The sequence below is a fragment of the Arachis ipaensis genome, chromosome B5 (genome assembly GCF_059453495.1).
Source record: "Arachis ipaensis isolate K30076 ecotype BB chromosome B5, ASM5945349v1, whole genome shotgun sequence".
Taxonomy (NCBI): domain Eukaryota; kingdom Viridiplantae; phylum Streptophyta; class Magnoliopsida; order Fabales; family Fabaceae; genus Arachis; species Arachis ipaensis.
In genome coordinates, this window is record NC_142440.1 from 17,059,384 (window position 1) to 17,079,809 (window position 20,426).

The 20,426-nt window shown below is 30.9% G+C and overlaps 4 protein-coding genes across 4 annotated transcripts; 2 read left to right on the forward strand and 2 right to left on the reverse strand.

The window, feature by feature from the left end:
• The first annotated feature begins 458 nt into the window (after positions 1 to 458).
• Positions 459 to 2,942, forward strand: SEH1H (Transducin/WD40 repeat-like superfamily protein). The gene is made up of 8 exons (XM_016346685.3): positions 459 to 735; positions 823 to 934; positions 1,043 to 1,143; positions 1,361 to 1,438; positions 1,558 to 1,713; positions 1,924 to 2,036; positions 2,205 to 2,331; positions 2,485 to 2,942. The coding sequence occupies exons 1-8, from the start codon at positions 574 to 576 to the stop codon at positions 2,614 to 2,616; spliced, it is 981 nt and encodes a 326-aa protein (XP_016202171.1). The 5' UTR covers positions 459 to 573; the 3' UTR covers positions 2,617 to 2,942.
• On the reverse strand, positions 2,902 to 4,437 carry LOC107643118 (putative WRKY transcription factor 41). The gene is made up of 3 exons (XM_016346688.3): positions 4,003 to 4,437; positions 3,760 to 3,888; positions 2,902 to 3,657 (listed from the first exon to the last, which is right to left on the reverse strand). The coding sequence occupies exons 1-3, from the start codon at positions 4,290 to 4,292 to the stop codon at positions 3,072 to 3,074; spliced, it is 1,005 nt and encodes a 334-aa protein (XP_016202174.1). The 5' UTR covers positions 4,293 to 4,437; the 3' UTR covers positions 2,902 to 3,071.
• Positions 4,438 to 6,068: 1,631 nt separating this feature from the next.
• Positions 6,069 to 6,791, forward strand: LOC107640255 (uncharacterized). Its single transcript, XM_016343791.1, has one exon. It carries the CDS (start codon positions 6,069 to 6,071, stop codon positions 6,789 to 6,791), a length of 723 nt encoding a protein of 240 aa, XP_016199277.1.
• Positions 6,792 to 11,937: 5,146 nt separating this feature from the next.
• Positions 11,938 to 13,990, reverse strand: LOC107641727 (MYB-like transcription factor ETC3). Its single transcript, XM_016345197.3, has 3 exons — positions 13,826 to 13,990; positions 13,641 to 13,728; positions 11,938 to 12,263 (listed from the first exon to the last, which is right to left on the reverse strand). The coding sequence occupies exons 1-3, from the start codon at positions 13,890 to 13,892 to the stop codon at positions 12,122 to 12,124; spliced, it is 297 nt and encodes a 98-aa protein (XP_016200683.1). The 5' UTR covers positions 13,893 to 13,990; the 3' UTR covers positions 11,938 to 12,121.
• Between the last annotated feature and the right edge of the window lie 6,436 nt (positions 13,991 to 20,426).

Genomic DNA, 20,426 nt, shown 5'->3' on the forward strand with positions numbered 1-20,426 from the left:
ACATAGATAGTATTCTTACATAGATAGTATTGGTCAAGCTTTAAATTTGTCTAATAAAGATATTGATGTCGACTTTAAGATCATTCATTGGACTAAATTTATTTATTTTGTACTAGTAATTAGTTTATTATCTATTTTTGTATCATTAATTATGTTTAAGATTTTTTTGTGACAGTTATGTTTCAGAATTAATACTTGATTGTTATTAATATATTTGTGAAGATATACTTTTGAACTTTTATTTTAACTTTTTAAATTTATTTTTTATAATTTTATATTTATATTTAATTGTGACCAAATTAACTGATTCAAGTAATAATCTACTTATTGAACTAGTGATCCAATAACTCAGTTGTAGACCAAGTTGATTACCACCAAGAATTTTTAAAGACCTAGTCCTAAACATTAAAAGAACAAACTTATGCAAAACTACAGTCCGTGAAAACTAAAAAATTTACAAGGGAGTGAAAATTTGTTTAATGGCAGTTATTATTTGGCAGTGACGGGTTCCTACGAATTAGTGATTAAAAGAGGGTAGGGCTTGGCAAAGTGTGGTGTGAGAGTTAGAGTTTTATGGCGAAGGAGCTGTTGATCCTCGACAATGGCACAACTTGCTCTTGTTGGAACTACTGTGGCGCTCGACTCGCTGCTGGCTCCGCCGATGGCACCGTTTCCATCTTCGATTTCTGTGACTCCGCTTCTTCTTCCTCTCTTCGCTCCTCTTTCAAATTCAGGGTTCCTCCCTCTTCCTTCCCCCTTTTCACTCCTTTCTTTTTTTCTTTCTTTCTTTCTAATTTTAATATCTCTCATCAAAATGCGTAGGCTCACGAAGGAAATGTCGTGAAGGTTGTTTGGGTTCCTCCTGAATATGGTGATGCGGTTGCTTCTGTTTCTGCTGATGGAGTTGTATCGTTGTGGGAAGAAGTTGCTCAAGGTGTCGTTCATTTCCTTTCTTCCTAAAGTTGGAAATTTTCAATGCTCATAACCTCAAGCATTTTACTTTTTTATATATAATATGTTGTTTTCTTTGTCGTTAATGTAGATTCACAACCTACTCAATGGAAATTTTGCAAAAGCTTCGGGAGTAGTTCAAGCAAAGTCCTTGATGTTCAATTTGGGACCTCTTTGAATAGTTTGAAAATGGTTACTTTTGTAGTTATTCATGATTTCCTTATTATTTATTTTGGAACCATATATATATATTTTTTTCTGAGCCTATCTCAACTCTTACATTTTCTTTGTTGCCTTGATTGGTCTCTGTTTGCATGCTTTTGAAATGAAATCCTTCAATAATGTATAAAAACTAATATACTAATGATGATCTTATGCTAATTCATTTGCAATTTTGTGAACCGTGCAGGTTGTTGCATGCTCAGATGGTCATGTGAGAGTTTATGAGCTATTGGATCCATTGGAACTGAGAAATTGGCAGCTTCAGGTGAAGATGGTTCTTAACCCATCATCCAGTTTATACCATAATCTCGAGTCATTAAATACGACACTTGATGTTTTTATTACTTGATACTAACTTATCATTCTTTTATTATTTCTCTGTAGGCTGAATTCCAGAATGTCATCGAGTCAGTGTCTGCATTTGGAAAGGCTTTGTGCTTCTCTGCCTCCATATCTTGGAACCCGCAAAAAGGTGGAAGCCAAGAATCCAGCTTCCTTATAGGTTTTAATTCCAATACATCCGAGCTTAATTCTTCTAAGGTAACACAAGTCCACACTTTTTCCTTTATTTCATTTTGCTTTCAGATGCATTATCTTAATTTTCCTTAGCATGGTTATTGCTTTATAATGTTTCTTTCTGAATTGACTATTAGCCTCGCAAATTTTACAATCTATGACAAGGGGAAAGATATAAGTAACTTAACATCTTTCTTTGCCTGGGATTATTATAGTTAATATTTTTGTCAACAGGTTTGGGAATTTGATCAGGCTCACCAGAGATGGTTGCCAGTGGCAGAATTGGCACTGCCAGAGGAAAAGGGTGATCGGGTTTATGCTGCAGCATGGGCACCAAATATTGGCAGGTACACGTTATATTTACATGATTAAGAGATTTACAGCATGTAGCATAGGCATCAAAATACTGGGTTGCTATGAAAGCCTGATTCATTGTTGGTCAACTAATGTGGGAAATTTTCAAAACTTATATCATGTTGTAGCTATCTTGAATATTATTGTTTCTTGTACTATAGGCCATATGAAACTATTGCTGTTGCAACTCAAAAGGGACTTTCAATATGGCACCTTGGATTAAACCCTGATCATAATGGGACACTTCCAGTGGAAAGAGTTGCACTATTGCCAGGACATGAAGGCATGGTAATATGATTATAGAATTGACTCTGTTTTTTCTATGTTCAAATCTACTTTTACTTTATCTTTCCAACATCATATGACTGTTTGAGCTTAGTCTTTGGTGGATTATATTGAAGGCATTGTTCACTGATTGTGTTTTGGTAATTTTTTTTTCAGGTGTGGCAGATGGAATGGGATATGAGCGGAATGACGTTGGCTACTACAGGTCACGATGGAATGGTCAGATTATGGCAATCTAACCTCCACGGCGTTTGGCATCAGCAAGCTGTGATGGAACCCACTGCTTAGCAAATAGCCTCCTGTAATAGCCAGCCGTCTTTATGTTGAGAATAATATCATATATTTTAACTTAAAAAGTTGGTTTTTAGGTCAATTTTTAAATCAGCTTTATACCGATCCCTGATATCTAAACCTCTTCAGTAACTTGTAAGTATTGAGACGAGTGGATTTTTTTAAGTATTATTTGTTGAATATTGAATAGGATGAAGTGCATCTGTTGTAGATTTGGTGGACAAGATTCCTGTGTTACACGAAAGCTATGATGGAAGATGGATCATGATTGTACAAACCTTACTGACTTTTCAACAATTAGTATTGCTATTATTGCTGGTTCATTGTTCTACTGTCTGAAGCCCTCCTGATTAATAATACATGCTATGGTTAACAGATAACCAATGCTTTCTTAAAAAAATCCTCATCTTAAATTTCTAAACATAGTATGTGATTTTTAATCTTTAGATCTATTAGTGAGAAAATCTGGAGGCATTGAAACGGAAATTTTGGCCAAGTTCCAGTGGATCAAGCGAGAAATCAAAATCGAAAATTGGAGGATTGGTGGCTGATGTATGGGCGGAAATGATCTCAGAAACATCGAATTCCGAGCATCGATTGCTGTAGATCCCATCAAGCTCATTTGCGCAGAAAGGAGATGGAAAATAGTTTGATTCTGGTGTGTTTGGTAATAACAAATGTGTTTGTGAAAGACTGCCCAAGAAGGGATTATTCTCTAGAATTGAAGGAAGCAAGTTCTGGTTTTCTTGTGTCCTGCATCCAGAGGAGGTCGATGGGGAAGTGAAAGAACATGCCATTTCTTCGTTTCCCGGCTTAGCCGCAGTGACTGACAACATGTTTTGGAAGTTTGTATGGTGTTCTTGTGGTTCTTGTATGTCTGGTGACTTTGCTGACATAGCAGCATTCTTCTTCCCCTTGGAACAGGTATGGCTTCCTTTATAAGTTATTTCAAATATATTGGGATTATCCTCTGATCTCTGCACTTGCTTGGTTGCCCAGCAATCCTTAGTGTTGCGGAAGGTGCACCTATAGTAACTTCTGCAAATTAAATGTTAACAACCTACAGTTAGTTTGATAGAAGAGAAATCATGTGATTATCTTATGGAGCATGATTGGGAAAAAAGGGTTCTGCATTTGCACCTTGGATATTTGGAACCAAGGATGTCTTTCTGTCCATATTTTCTCCAGCTGTACCCATCTTCATGGGATCCTTCAAAGCCATTCTCAGAATTCACCTTAACCTGATTCACCCATTTAGAAATCATTTTTCTGCAACCAATTTTCACAAACAAATTGATTGTACCGTTAGTCATTCATCCATTTATTATATGGTTACCAATAACAATAATGATTTGTGTCTAGTATTCTTCCAAGTAAACTAACCTTTTCTGTGAAGAGTGTTTAAGTTCCTGTTGATGATTGTGGGGTAGAGGGGAGTGTGGTGGGGAGGTTTTAGTTGATTGATGCAATGTGTGGGGCTTGGAAACTGATCCACTCCATCTTAGGATCAATAGAGCTTTGTCATAAGAAGATAATATTTTGTCCACCAGCAAGTCCCTATTGTCAGCACTAGATTCTAACTCTAACTCTGCCTTAAGCTTTCTTGCTACCTCCATCCCTTGAACAAGCTCACTTTTCAATTCGCTCTTCTCCCAACTCCCTTCACACTCCATTTGGTGATTGCTTTGTTTGGACTGAGAAGTGAAATGGAGGGAGTAAGTGACTAGTGAGGGGTGGAAATGAAGGCCCTTTGTATTTAAAGGGTAGCCCCAATGGCCAATTGGCAATAAGTCAAAGTTTGACTGAGAGAGCAACTTTTTAAGCAAAGAATGTTATTTGGTCAGTTAGTATTAGTAATAGAATGCTGACCAAGTCTAGTCCAACTATCTAGATAATTTGTTGACGAATGATTGATTCATTTGATTGGCCCTTGTTGCTCATTATTGCAACAAGATATGGTTTGGAAATTTGAACATTGTGTTCACATCCAGATAAATAATCTGTAACACACGAACCTTTCTTTATCTTAAACACTCGTATCAATTAAAAAGATTGCACACTGAGGTATTTCATTTGCAAAATAAAAAATATTTGAAAACGAGTTATTATATATTTATACATATTATTTTGCATATTTTTAATAAATAATGAATAATTAATTTTATCACAATAGAATATCAATTTTAACATAGTTAATTAATCATATTTTTTATAGCAATATAACAAAAATTTTTTATAAATATAAAATACAAATTTTTATATCTAGTTACTTTTTTTATGTACTGCAACTTTTGTGGAAAGCAGGGAGCATACAATATTCAAATTTCAAACCTCATTTCGTGTCGTCACTTTCATATGTTTTTAACGTATCCAACTTTTTTTCTTTTTTTCCTTCCTGGCTTCTAGAGAAGAGGTAGAAAGCGAGGTACTGATGGCTGCATGTTGCTGACAGCCGGTGGCGGATCTAGAAATTTTATAAGAAGGGGTAAATTAAATACAAAAATAAATTAAAATATAACGTAATAAAAAATTAATAAAATATAATTTATAATATATAGGTCAAGATTAATAATTATATTATATAAAAATTAACATTCAACTACATATTTTAGAATTTTGGTATTTTTAAATTTATTTTGTGATATTTCATATAATTAAAATTATCAATTTATTATTTGAAATAAATTTTAAAGTATTTTCTTTTTTAATATATACAATCATATAATCTGCTAAAAATTCACTTTTTATCTTGTTTTAAAGTCTTATTTTAATAATTTTTATTGTTTAAAAAGTCTATTCAATTATTACTATTGCTATAGAAAGAGTCAAAATAAAAATTTTTTTTATAGTTGTTACTTTTTTACATTAATATAAACCTATATTTTTTAATAATTTATATATATATATTTTAAACCTATTTGATAATTGCTACTAATATATTATAATACATATTATAATTTATACATATTAAGTTACTAATATGTAAATTTTTTTTGGTGTGTTAATATAATAATAATAATAATAATAATAATAATAATAATAATAATAATAATAAACTAATAGTATTAATTTTTTATTTAAAAAAAATTGGAGGAGCCATGGCCACCTAGGCCCTGTAAATACGCCATTGCTGAGGCCTGAGAGCCCTGCTCTTTTGCTTTTTTTTTTTTAATTTCACAAATTTTATGAGATATTGGAGAAAAAATAATTTGATAATTTATTTTCTAAATTTAGTACTGGTAATCATATTTTATCTGATTGTTGTATTCCATCACTTAAATTAACAGAAAAAATAAACATCTAAAAATAAATGAAACAGTGGCCTAATAGAATTTAAGATGCTCTGCTAGAGTTTGGGCGCTCTTTAGAGTTCTATCGAGGAAGCAATCCTAATTTTCACAAAAAACTCAGAGCTGATCAAGAGACTGATTGAGATTGGGTTAGAGAATATGGAAGGAAGGGAGACAAACTTGGCTAATGAGGATGATCGTAAAAGGCTTAAAGCAAAAAGGGTAATCTTCTTTGATGATGCTGACATTAAAGGAGGTTTGGAAGCATATAGAAAAAGTGTGATTGAAAGGATCCTCGCAGACAAAGCATTCATAGTTGGTACGATGAAACTAGCAATGTATGCTATATGGAGACAACCGGAGGGTTTTAGAGTCATTGATCATGGAGGTAATACATTCCAGTTCTTCTTTGAAAAACAAGATCTAATCCGGGTAGAAAAGGATATCCCATGGCTCCTCAAAAACTATATCTTGAATATTAAAAGATGGAATAAGGAGATGGAGATTGACATAGAAGAATTCTCTTATGTTCCGATATGGATTCAATTGTGGAGACTGCCAGAATATTGTAAAACATGTGAACTGGGACAAAAAATTGGAGATATAGTGAGAGAGGTCCTAGATGTTGAAAATTTTTTCATGAGGGGGAAGGAGGCAAGGGTGATGAAAGTAAAAGTTAACTTAGATGTAACACAGAAATTGAAGAAAATAGTCACCATAGTAGGTCCTAATAAGAAAATTATGGAGATCCAATTAAAATATGAACGCATAGGATGCTTTTGTTCCTGTTGCGGACATTTGGGGCACGAGGCAAGGAGTTGTAATAATTGGCTGGATAATTCAACTAGTGAAGACAGCAGAGAGAAAGAATGGAGTGACTGACTAAAATCGGACCAACCGGACAATAGAATTAATCCTATAAAGGAGAGTAACAACACCACCAATCTCTCAAATCCTAACATGTCTAAAGATAGATCAAAGAAACCTACTCCTGTTAATTTGCGGAGGAATATGGAATCCCTTTCCATGAAAGAATCATGGGAGAAGAATAAAGAAGTTCAAAAGGGAATAATAAAGGTTGGTGTTAGGGGTGGCAAAACGGGTCGAGTCCGTCGGGCCGATCTGCTAAACCCGCTAAAAAAGGCGGGTCAGGCTAGGATTTGGAGTCTGCTAAATTAAAAAAATTCGCCAAACCCGCACCGCCAAATTGGCGGGTTTTGGCGGGGCGGGACGGGCCGGTCCGCCGGGCCGAAGATTTTTATTTATCTTTTTTTTATTAAATAAAAGAGTGATTACTATTATAAAATTAATAATTATAGAATTTTTAAACACTTTTTTTATTTTTTATTTTTTATTTTTCTTTTAGTTATTAACTTTATTTATTTTATTTTACAATTTCGTATATATGCTCAAATTATGTGACTTATTTTTTAAAATAAAAATGATTCTATTGACAAATATTATTTTAAACAATTTTATTGAAGTTAAAAATTAAAAAAAATTGTAAAAAAAATATATTATAATTTGACTTTTTTTATTTGTATTTGATTTTTAAATTATTATTTTTTGGTTGATTTTAATGAATTTTATTTTTCAAAAAAAAAATCAAGCGGGCTAACCCGCCAACCCACCAACCCGCCATAAAGCGGGGCGGGTTAGCATTTTGAACCCATTTTAGTTGGCGGGATGGGTCAGTCCATCCCGTTTATGGGGCGGGCCTAGGCAGGGCGGGGCGGGTTGAGGCGGGCCAGCCCGCTTTGCCACCCCTAGTTGGGGTGGTATTGAAAGGTAGAAGAAAGGAGCTACTAAGCGAAGAAGATAGTAATAGATGAAAATCTGGCTACTAGTGGACAAAGAAAAACAACCCCTGAATTATTTTCTGTTGTCAACATAGGGAGTGTTTCGGAGAATAAACAAAATATAAACAACAACAACCAGATTCAGATTACTCAAACATACAAAAAGCTACCTAGCAATAAAAGACCCAAACTCAAACACCTAACAAGACAAGTTGTCCAGATTACAAAACAGGGCAGGATTTAAAAGAAAAAATTATGAAGTAGAGGACGAATTGTGGTGTACGGGAGTGGAAGTTAAAGGTATGGAGATCATTGAAACGGGGGAGGGTGCCTACCCAAAAGAGTACCCCAACGCCCATGAAGATGATGATGTAGAACTGGCGGAATTTGAAAAAGACTTTAGCAGTTCACAACATCCAAGAGATCAAGAGATTTCATTATTCCGAAGTCTTGTTTTTATATGAAATAAAAACAACTCTTCGTACGTGAAGATTTAGTGTGAGAAGATGGATTCTGGGGATTGGTATTGTGTGAAACCATAGGGATTTGCTAGAGGATTGGCATTAGCATGGCAAATTGGGACTCAGATTAAGGTGCTAGAATCAAAGAGTTTCTTCATCTACTTTAATTGGATAAATTAAACCCTATTAATAATAAAACCTGGTCTGTTATATCTATCCACTTGCATAGTGAAGAACATCACAGAAACAACTAATACACTAAGATTCTTGAGCTGCTGAATTGGATTGATGGAATGAAATTGATAATAGAAAATTTCAATGCGATTTTAACTCGACATGAGAAGGAAAGAGGCAGATCGAAGACTACAAGCTCACTAGAAGGGTTTAATGTTTTATGAATGAAGGAAGACTGAGAGACATTGACTTTAAGGGAAGTAAATACACCTAGTGCAACAGACAGTACGGTGAGAATCTCATAAGAGAGAGGCTAGATAGATGCTTTGTTTCAAATGATTAGTATGTGAAGTATCCGAGAGCCAAACTGTTGCATTTAGAAGACTCGGGATCATATCATAAACCGATTAATTGACTCAGATCAGCAATATAGGAAAGCAAAGCGGAGGTTTAGATTCCAAAAAAGATGATGTGAGAGTAAAGAAGTCTCAAAGATTGTTCAAGATGCCTGGCAAATCTCATGCTCCGGTTTAGCAATATTTATCCTTTTCACCAAGCTTAAGCACTGTCGGCATAAGCTTGTTGAATGGCAAACTTCTAAACTGAGTAATTCAGCTAGGACTATTTAGATCACAAAGCAGAAAATTGAGGAAGAAAAAGAAAAAGGCTAAGAAGCTGATAAACGCCTAATTCTCTTGTTAGAAGACGAATTGCATGATGCTTATGAGAAGAAAGAAAGGTACTGGAAAGAAAATCAAGGGTGAAATAGCTGAAATGAGGAGATCAAAACACAATTTTTTTACTCTAAATTTTAGTCGAGGAATAAGCATAATAGTTTGACACAGTTGAGAGATGAACAAGGACAATCCAGATCAGATCCAAAAGGTATTTCTGAGGTAGCTCAAAACCTTTTTACTCAATTGTTAATTATTTTCTGCCCAAAAGACCCAAGAGATGATTTAGAAGGACTGAAGAAAAAGGTAGATAATCAGATGAATAATAGGCTGACCAGACCAGTGGATAAAAAGGAAATTAAAAGAGCTGTCTTTTCCATCAACCCCTTCTCTGCCTCGGAGGAGGATGGTTTCACAACAAAGCTCTACCAATTCTACTGGAACACCATAAAAAAAGAAGTAATTCAAGTTGTCCTAAATTTTTTCTCAGGTGGTAAAATGATGAAATCCCTAAATCACACACAAATATACCTAATTCCAAAGGTTCAAAGTGCATAGACAATGAATCAAATCCGACCTATTAGCTTGAGTTCTGTCTTTTATAAAACATTTCAAAGATCCTGGTGCACAAAATGCAATTTTTAATGGACAACATCATAAGCGAAAATCAGAGTCTGTTTATTAAAAGAAATTTAATTAGTGATAATGTACTGATTGTCCACGAATTCATGCACTTTCTGAAGAATAAAAAGGTATGGTGGTTACTATGACCTAACCCTGAAGCTTGACATGAGTAAAGTTTATGATCGGGTTGAGTGGAGTTTTGTTTGGGATGTGCTACAGTAATTAGGTTTTTGTCAAAAGTGGATTGGTTGAATGAAGGAATGTATCACTACGATATTCTATTCTATTACTGTGGAAGGTTTTTCACATGGTTTGTTTAAACCATCAAGGGGTCTCCTTTTTTCCTATCTATTCCTACTTTGTGTACAAGAATTATGTCATCTGCTCCACAAAAGAGAACAAAGACATGATTTCACTGGCCTGAGAAAAAAAATTAACGAAAAAATAACTAATATTAAATATTTAGAATATGTTTAGTTTAGGGTTTGAAATATATAAAATATCTACAAATTTTTTGAATGCTTTAATTTTTGTTTGGCCATTTTTTTTCAAAGTATTATCGCTCACTTTTATCTTAAGTAAAAAATTTTAGGTTTTATGTTCACATATTAGCGTTGGATCGTTAATTAAGAGAATTTATTTTTTTTCTATCAATTTTATCCTTCATGCGTATTATTGTTTTTTTTATAGAATTTTTATTGTTTATATTTATGAGTCTTTTTTTATTATTTATTATTTTTATCTTTTAAATTTTTTTTGGCTTTGTGCAATATTATAATTATAGTTCTTGTATATTATGTTTATTGTTGTAATTTTTTATAATATGAATTATTGATCCATTAGATAGATAAAATTAAACAAAATAATAATAATAATAATAATAATAATAATAATAATAATAATAAAGTTATAAGTAGTAAAAAATTATATTACACTAAAACACACAAACAAGTAAATATAATATTAAAAAATATATATTTATTTATTTTTAATTATTATTGTGCGGATCTGCGGATGCACAGATCGAATATGCGGATGTAGAGCAAATATCCGTGATCTGATTAATATGCAGATCGGATTGTATTCACAATTTTCAAATCGGATATTTACCGCAAATCTGGGGATATAATCCGATCCATGAATATCCCTACAAATTTGCTTCCACCTGTATGAATTTTTTAGAACCCGTTTTCAACTTATTCACGTTTATGCGCTATATAGCATTGATTCATTGTTCTGGCTTCTTTTTTTCAAAAATAATATCTTTTACTTTTAACTTGATGGATATAGCTCAATTTAGAGAGATAGTTTTACGTTGTTAAAAAATTAATTAAATTTTGTCATTTTATATAAAATTTAAATTAAATTGAAATCATATTTTAGAGTGACAAATTTAATATTTAATCTCAAATCACTATTTATAACATATAATTTACAAATATTGATATAACATTTTATAAAATCTAAAATAAAATTAAATTAAAACTAAGTATTGCTTGCTGGCATTACATATGAGCTAACCAACTTTTTTTTACACTGAAAATATTGCTTGCTGGCATTTTCTGTGGAATTTTGGATAGGAATGCATTTTGGTTATATACAAATTAAAATGTATCTTGCACGAGTAGTATTTATTATTTTTATTAAGAAAATATAGGAAACTTGTTTGTGCATGTGTGACAACCCCTAAAACATTTAAACAGATTGTCCAAGCGTCATAACTACGCCAAGGAATACAAACAAATTTGGGCAAGCAACACAAATTAACAGTTACTTTAAACATCTATCTGATCTATAGTAACTAGAGAACAAAGCTGATGCATGTTTACTTGTTTAGCGAGTATAGATAATCTCATACACTCCTAAAATATGGATGGCAACTCGAGAGGGAGCAGGTGGACCATGACCCGGTTACCGGCAGCAAAATATGGGAAATAATGAAGGCTAACATGCATATAAACAGTCGTAGTCACCATTTAATTTATTGTGAGGATATAAATACTATATATAAATCAAATTCGGTACGTTACCAATAACATTTCTGTCAACTTCTGCCAACTCTTGTTTACGACTGTGTTTAATGAAAGTGTTTTTGTGGATGTGTTTAATCAAAATGTCTTTTTTATGATTGTGTTTAATGAAAATGTCTTTACATATGTATTTCCTAGATGGATGTGTCTCCTTATACATATGTTTAAAATATAATAATTAATTATTATTAACAATAAGTTAGCAGATAGTATATTAATACTCTATACTTTTTCTATATAAAATAACAAATTAGATGAACTTGGCAGTTGGCAAATAATTAAGAATGAAAGTAAACTAATGCAACGTTAATTAACTAACTCATTCCATAGTTTCTGCGTGGCACATATGTATATATATGACGAATTGAGGCAAGTGTTCAACTAATAACGCACGAGAAGGAATACAATAAACGAACGTAACAAATACAAAATTTATATACGGGGAGAAAATCACGAGTTATTGGGTTTACGTTGTTGTTGTTGTTGATTATTTGTTCTTCTAAGAGAAAAAGCATCGCCATGTCTCATAATCCAGAATCTCTCAATTTCTTCTGCTTTACGACCTGGAATGCGCCCGGCTATCAAATCCCACCTGTTTGTCATCGTAACAACGTACTAACTACTAAGTACTAAGCTATTAGCTACTTAATTAATTCAATAATAAGTTCCATAAATTAATCACATCTATATATGTATAATTCTAAAGAGGTATCATGATGAGTTATTAAACTACAACTAACAAACCCAACTCCCGTTCCATTATATTGCATGCAGGTACATACATATTATATATTATAATAAAAAATATTATTTGTACACTAAAATCAACTACTAAAATCAGCTACTAATATATTTGTATATATAAATATATGTATAGTTTAATTTATTTTTAATACGTATTTATATTTTAGTATGTATTTTATACTGATAGCTAATTTTGGTGACTGATTTTAATATATACGTAGTATAACTCTATTATAATATATGATAATATACAAAAATAATATTTGTATACTAAAATCAATAACTAAAATTAGTTACTAATGTATTGTGTATAAATATATGTGATTTAATTTATTTTTAATATATATTTATATTTTAATATATATTTTATATTAATAATAAATTTTATGGACTAATTTTAAGGTAGACGTAGCATAATCGGTTAATATATTCATCCGCGGTTGTTGAAATTAGATAGCTGCTTAGGTAAATAAAATGTAAAACAAAGATAGCTAGTAAGGACGTGGGGTGTCTGTGTTAGAAGAGAATAATGTAAGATTGCAACAAACGATGAACTGGGCTATAATACATTTTATCAAAAATATTATTTGTAAGCTAATATCAGGCATTAAAATTAGTTATTATATATTTATATATAAATATATATTATTTAATTTATTTTTAATATATATTTTATATTATAATTTATATTTTATACCAATAAATAATTATTAATTTTAATGTAATATTATTTCATATTCATACACTAAATTAAGGATAAGTAGCTAGGAAGAGAGTAAAATGAACCGGCATATGTATCAAAATAATTTTGTTTATATCAGCTGGTTCATTTTGTTCTTAAGATCAAAATTAACCAAATATATCATTCATTAAATATTAAGTGAAAGCGTAAAAACTAAATTTACCATGAATTATTAACGAAAAAATAGGATTTAACTACTTTGTGTTTTAAAAATATATTTTAAAAATATAATAATAAAATTTTTTAATATTTTTGATGTATTTAATATATTAAAAATGTAAAAGAAAAAATATTTTTTATAAAACATTTTTTTATAGTTTAATCTATGTCTTTAAAAGACAATTTAGGAAAATTCAAAAGAATAAAGAAAATAAAATCTGGATGGTTGTTTGTGACGTTGTGCGTGCCCTACCTACCCACTAACTAAAAAGAAGGAAGATTATTAAAAAATAAAAAAATAAAAATGAAGAAAGATGCATATACCTATCGCCAACAAGGCCATACATCCTGCGAATAAGATCCTCCTCTTGCTCGCTCATTTCTATAAATTCCCACTCATTACTACTCACTTCTGCATCCATTAACATATAAATTAACAAAAAGAAGTGTATGTGTGTATGTGTGTGTGTGGAATGAGATGAGAAGAGAGCGATGAAAATTAAACAAACCTTCAGAGTTAGTACTTGCAGTTGTAGAGAGCTTTGCCTTATTCTTCTGGGAACGGCGCTCCTCCATTATATTTTATGAGAGCCCACAACAGAGCAAATATAATTCTCTTTCTTTTCAAACTGCTGCGAAACAAAACAAAACACATGCCACTTATTATATAGCTTTGGCCATTATTCTTCAGTCAAACTAACTAACACGTAGCTTCAAATATATATAATAAATTTTTTTTCCCCCGATCCCCTAATGTTCAAAGGTACTTCGAATATAATTTTTTTTATATTATAACTTTCAAGTGTGTACCCCGTTGAAGACTAAAATAAAAACAAAAGAGCAAAGTAAAAGTTTAATAATTTTAATTTATATTGGTCAATATTTTTAATTAATAATTTAATTATTTTTAGTTTAATAATTTAATATTATATTTAATAATTAATAAAAAAATAATAAATTATATAGTTTTATAATATTACTCAAAACAAAAAAATTTTATAAATAAATTTAAAATTTAATTTTGATACATTGATTATAATATAAAATATTTTATATGGTTACTTAATCATATTTAATTTTTTAAATAAATATTTACATAATTAAAGTAAAAATTATTTTTTTGTGATGTAATAATATATAAAATTAAAAATACATGTAATTTTTTTTATATTTATCATGTATCGAAATTAAATTCATTAATTTATAAAATAATACCCTTGATTTTTTCCTCTCAAATCCTACTCTCTTTGATATCTTATTACTTTGGGATATATGTATAGTTGTAATAATTTATTTATTAACAACTAACAGTGTCATCCTCTCTTGTCTGTTTAATATTATATTCGACAGTGATATTTTCTGCTTATGTACATATTTCAAGTTTTTATTAATCTTTCCGCTTTAATTTAGAGAAGGGCCATGGTTGAAAATATTAAATATCTCTTACAAGGCAAATCGTTGACAATAATCACAATATCTAGAGAGATCCCAAGATTACCCTCTCAAATCTTCAAGAAGGAAATTAAATAACTTCTTGTGTCCCGGACAGCAGAGGATATAAACGCCATACAACGTCGTCAACTTAATTATAAAAATAAAAAAATAATGATGACCGCTTGGTGAATGCATCATATAGTATAGGAAGGGCTGGTACAAATGCAAAGCAATCTATCTCACTTCATAAAAAGAGAATATACAATGAGTTTGACTAGTAGATATTTCTTTTTCTGTGCTCCAATAAAGTAAGGAAGCAAAGTATTTTAAATAGAACTTGTTTTATAATTAATGTGACTATTCTTTTATAATTAAGTTGCGGTAACGATATAGATAAAAAGATGGATTTAGGTTGAATATTTTATTGCCTTATCTTAGCTATTATGCAACATATCTAGAAACTTGTTTTAATAATACGAATTGGAAAAGTATAGGGTACCAACATATTATCTGCCAACTTCTGCCGACTCTTATTTATAATTGTGTTTTATGGAAGTGTGTTCATGGATGTGTCTAATAATTAATATATTTTAAATACATATATAAAGAGACACATCCAAAATATATATCTATAAAGACACTTTTATTAAACACAGCTATAAAAAACACATTTTTATTAGACACATCCACGAACACACTTCTATGAAACACAATTATAAATAAGAGTTGGCAGAAGTTGGCAGATATGCTGTTGGTAACGTAGCGGAACCGATACGAATTATAATGGATCGGCATTCTAGAATGCACGTCGCTTTCTCGATCACCTTCATTTTCCTATTAATTAACGGCCTTTTATATAAAATCATCATTGATTCTAGAAGACTAGGGATTAGGCAATTTGACTAATGGATCATGAAAGGTACACGTTAGATGGAAAAAAAAAAAAATCAACCACTAAATTAATAATAAATATAATAAAATATCAAATATATATTAAAAATAAATTAAATATTATATATTTATATGATGATTAATTTGATAATTATTTTTGTATATGTTTAATATTTTTATATTATAACAAATTAGAACATAATAAATAAATATATTTTATCTAAAAAAATAAATTTGAATAACAAACACCACTGTTAATATAAAGTTTATATAAAATATTTAATGCTAATAACTTTATTAAATTCAGTAAAAAAATTTACTTTGATAAATTACATTGTATGAGTATAAATTAAATAAATCATTTAATAAATATTTATTGACTTGTGAATCGAGATATAAGACTTACATAATTTTAGCACGTACACTAACGTAAACATATATGGATATTTAATTATACATTATTATTACATTACCCTACCAATTATTTAACTTATATATATAATTTTAAATTGTTTAATATAACTTCACATTAATAAAATTCACATATGATGATAATATATATAATCAAACAATAGTATAAATTTTTCTAGGCTCTTGACATATGGCAATTTGTTTGGTTATACCATTAGCTAGTTTGATAAGAAGTAAAGAAGGATAGATATATTAACTATCAAAAAGCTTTTGAATATTACAAAGATATTTTGAAAAATCCATAATAAAAGTTGCACTTTTCATAATTTAGTAAATATAAAGTTATCCATAGTGTAAGGCATTTTCGTAGTAATAAAAGCCTTTTTCCAAAAGCTACTTTAATTCTTTTTTTTCTTTTTCTTTTTCTTTGACGAAGCGTATTAATTACAGTAGATGTCAGCTTGTAACTTTGACCAATCATGTAACAAACGGAGCTAACTTTGAATGTTGAAGAGAAGCTTCCCCATGGAAACTTGTGGTATTTAAGTGGGAATCGTACGAAGCTTCTATTCGTTCAAGGATGTGGACCTAACCTACCTTATTGTTTGTTTTTTTGTTTTTGTTTGATTATTTATTTACCCCTGTTCAGTATTCAGTATTCACTATTCACCGCTGCCTCGTTCCATATTCATTCATTGATACATGACGATGCATCCAAAATTACACGGCAATTCACATGTTTAAATCAAATAGAGATGAGAATTATCCAAATATAATATTTTTAAACTGTTTAAATTTGAATTCTAATTTATATAATATAATCTGCTATAGTGTGCAGGATTTTAGGAATTATCACGCAAAGTCTCACAGCGAGTCGCGAATTAGGTGTGAAAACTACCAAAGCTTATACCATCTTGGCCTACAGCAGATTACGTTAAATCATTGGAAACCTAAACGAAAAAAAAAAAAATATATCTAAAAGGACAATATTTTTATTAAAATTTGATCAACATTCAATTAATAAAAAAAAATGAATAATCTCATATTATTAAATAAAATTTTATAATATTAAAAATATTAATGATAATTAATTAATTATTACAAATCACAAAACTTGCTAATCTCCCCTAACACTGATCAACCTATAAATTGGAGTGAAAATAGGTCATATGGCGTGTTAAGAATCTGCAACCTAATCTATATTTGGCCTTATTTAATATAAAATAATTTTAAATTCAGACTAATTTAAAAGTTTGATTTTGTTATTAGACTAAACTGAAGTTCACAAAATAACTTAATAGTTTTAATTTATAGCCTGTTTTTATTTTGTTTTTTTTTTCGAGTTTCTTATTTTAATAATGGTGTTGAATTTTCTTACTCAATTGTTGAGAATTTCTCGCATGATTTTGGTACCTTTTGACTTGTTGATATTATTGGGTGATAAAACTTCTAAAATCAATACTTCATCTTGTATGACTCTTGTGTCTTTGTGCATTGATATGACCTCATATTGTCTTTTATGACCCACTTCTTCCTATTTGAACTTGATGCTCCATATGCTCTTCATGCTTTAACTGTGCTCTTGCATCAAGTAATAATTGATATGCCCTTTGCCTATATTGTTTTCTCAGTTACGTGCGTAGCTAACATGTAGTGAGAACCTTATTCTTATTTGGCATTAGCCCCCGCCTATGTTCTACTTGCTTTGATATCTTTGATGTAGGCTTAATTATCCTTCTTTATCTTTCTTTTTAGGTTAGCCACCAAGAAGGAAAGGATTGGAAAGGCTTCTAAATGGGGCAACAAACAAGTTCACTCGCACAACCTTTTGAAAGAGCTCATCAATTGTAGCAATCCGTCCACCTTGTTATTTTTTGCATGCACCGAGGACGGTGCAAATTTCTAAGTGTGGAGAGATCGTCCGACCGACCTTCATGGGTAACAACTTCCTTTTTCAATACCAATTTTTAATTTTTGTCTTTGTTAGATTAGTTGTTGCATTGCATGATAGGTTGCATGTTAGTTAGAATTTGTACATATTTCACCATTTCTTTTATGTTAGGACTACTTGGTTAGGGTGATGATTTCTTTTCCAAAAAAAAAATTATTTTTAGGGCACCCTACCAATTTGAAAATTTTTTTTTTCTTGTTGAACTTGTTGGAAGAATTTATTTTGGAACATGATTTTTGAGCTAAGAACACAAGCATGTAAGTTTTGAGCCTAATTGTGTGGTTACATCTTATAACCACTTATTTCTATTCTTGTATGTATTATTCTCTTTCTATGATTGTAATCTTTGATTTGTTTGATTTTTTATGTCCATTATTCCATGTATACATGCATTTATATGATTGAGGCCATCATTTCATTTAGCTCACTTACCCAAATAGCCTTCCTTTCATCAACTATTGTTAGCCAATTTTGAGCCTATTTAATCCATTTTGTTCTTAATGTTAGCACATCACTACCCATAAGCGAAAAACAATAAATGTCCTTAATTTGGATCTTTGATTAGTTTAGGCTAGTGAAGGTGTGTATCATTTAGGAATGGGAAACTTGGGACATTGGTTGAGGTAAAAGTGTAATTTTTATTTTTGTTAAAAATATTGGAAATTGGGTACATATTCATGCACTATATGTAAAATCATATGTATTGATACATTTATATATACTTTAGAAAAAAAATGATGATAAAGAAAAAGAAAAAGAACATATATATATATAAAAGAAAAAAAATATAGAAAAAGAAAAAAAAAAATAAAAAGGGGACAAAAATGCCCCAAAATAAAGTTCAATAAAAATCAATGCATATGGAATGTTAATTAAAGAGAATGCATGAGTATGTGAAAAAGTGGGAATCATGGGTAGCTGATTTGTATTAGAATTGCATAGGTTGTTGTATGTGTTTGGTGAGAACTTAGGTTAATCAAAGATTCAAATTTCAAGCTCACTTGACCATATGCATCCTACCTTGACCCTAGCCCCATTACAACCTATGAATAAGTCCTCATGATGAATGTATGCATGTATTGAATAATTGTTGATTGTTAGAAGAAAAACAAATCTTGGAAAGCATGAGTAGAAGAGAATTTAGTGATCGACCTTATACACTTGAGCGACTAGAGCGGATACACTTCCGGTGAGGGTTCGATGCTCAATTCCTTGTTCCCGGCATTCATGAGCTTTCTTCTTGCAAGTCTATTTGAACTTCATTTTGATATTTGAATTGGTAGGATTCATGAATCGTCATATGATCTTAGCCCTACTTGTTCATATATGTTCTTGGGGATTGATTTATTTTTAACCAAGTAGGTAGAATCATATTGCATTTAGTTGCATGCATGTAGATAGGTTTATATAGTTTCTTTGCATTGAATAAGTGTTCATACCCTTTTTCTTGTCCTTCTTTATTCTTAGCATGAGGACATGCTTGGTTTAAGTGTGGAGAAATTTGATAAATCCCGATTTTGTGGTTTATCTTGTGCTTAATTTAGGAGATTTTATCACCTTTTTCCACATTTATTCAATGAAATAGCATGGTTTTGTAATTCTCCCTTGATTTGTGCTTAAATGTGAAAACATATTTTTTAGGCCTTAAAATAGCTAAATTCAATTCACTTTAATGCCATTCGATACCTTGATGTGTTTGTTGAGTGATTTTAGGTTCATAAGGCAAGTATTGGATGGAAGAAGTGAGGAGAAAAGCATGCAAAGTGGGAGAACTCACGAAGAAATGAAGGAACCGTAAAGCTGTCAAGTCTAACCTCTTCGCACTCAATCGATCATAACTTGAGTTATAGATGTCCAAATGAGGCGGTTCTAGTTGCGTTGGAAAGCTAACATCCACGGCTTCAAAAATGATATAAAATTTACCATAGTTGCCTGACTTCTAGGGACGCGCACGTGCACTGTACGCGTGCGCACCGATGGAGCAGCGTGGGTCCACTTTGGGCAACTCGTTGGGGGCGATTTCTAGCTCATTTTGGACCCAATCCAACTCATTTCTAATGCTATTGAACCCAAGGATTGAAGGGGGAATGAACCAAGTAGTCATAGTTTAGTTTTCATCATGTTTTAGGGTAGAATTCTAGAGAGAGAAGCTCTTCCTTCTCTCTAGAATTTAGGGTAGTTTAGGTTAATTTCTCTCAATTTTCTCTTTCAATTCTTGTTTTGATTTCAATTCTCTTTATGTTTTAGTGTTCTATTGTCTTTATCTTCTTAGTTTCTCTTGTTAATTTCTTAATTTACTCTCTTTTATGTTGATGAACATTGTTGGATCTTGATTTCTTCGAATGCAATCTTATGTTTCCATGCTCTTTTATGTTTATCTTAGTTGTTATTGTTGATTTCTTGCTTTTGGTAGTTATGAGTTT

What these genes read in the sequence shown, in the direction of transcription:
- SEH1H (XM_016346685.3), top strand. Translation starts at nt 574, where the DNA reads ATGGCGAAGGAGCTGTTGATCCTCGACAATGGCACAACTTGCTCTTGT. An exon ending in CTTTGAATAGTTTGAAAATG is followed by an intron (nt 1,144 to 1,360) that starts GTTACTTTTGTA and finishes TGAACCGTGCAG; the next exon opens with GTTGTTGCATGCTCAGATGG. An exon ending in CCGAGCTTAATTCTTCTAAG is followed by an intron (nt 1,714 to 1,923) that starts GTAACACAAGTC and finishes TTTTGTCAACAG; the next exon opens with GTTTGGGAATTTGATCAGGC.
- LOC107643118 (XM_016346688.3), bottom strand. Translation starts at nt 4,292, where the DNA reads ATGGAGTGTGAAGGGAGTTGGGAGAAGAGCGAATTGAAAAGTGAGCTT. An exon ending in AAACACTCTTCACAGAAAAG is followed by an intron (nt 3,889 to 4,002) that starts GTTAGTTTACTT and finishes AATTGGTTGCAG; the next exon opens with AAAAATGATTTCTAAATGGG. An exon ending in CTTGGTTCCAAATATCCAAG is followed by an intron (nt 3,658 to 3,759) that starts GTGCAAATGCAG and finishes TTTAATTTGCAG; the next exon opens with AAGTTACTATAGGTGCACCT.
- LOC107640255 (XM_016343791.1), top strand. Translation starts at nt 6,069, where the DNA reads ATGGAAGGAAGGGAGACAAACTTGGCTAATGAGGATGATCGTAAAAGG.
- LOC107641727 (XM_016345197.3), bottom strand. Translation starts at nt 13,892, where the DNA reads ATGGAGGAGCGCCGTTCCCAGAAGAATAAGGCAAAGCTCTCTACAACT. An exon ending in TGCAAGTACTAACTCTGAAG is followed by an intron (nt 13,729 to 13,825) that starts GTTTGTTTAATT and finishes TAATGGATGCAG; the next exon opens with AAGTGAGTAGTAATGAGTGG. An exon ending in TATGGCCTTGTTGGCGATAG is followed by an intron (nt 12,264 to 13,640) that starts GTATATGCATCT and finishes GATGACAAACAG; the next exon opens with GTGGGATTTGATAGCCGGGC.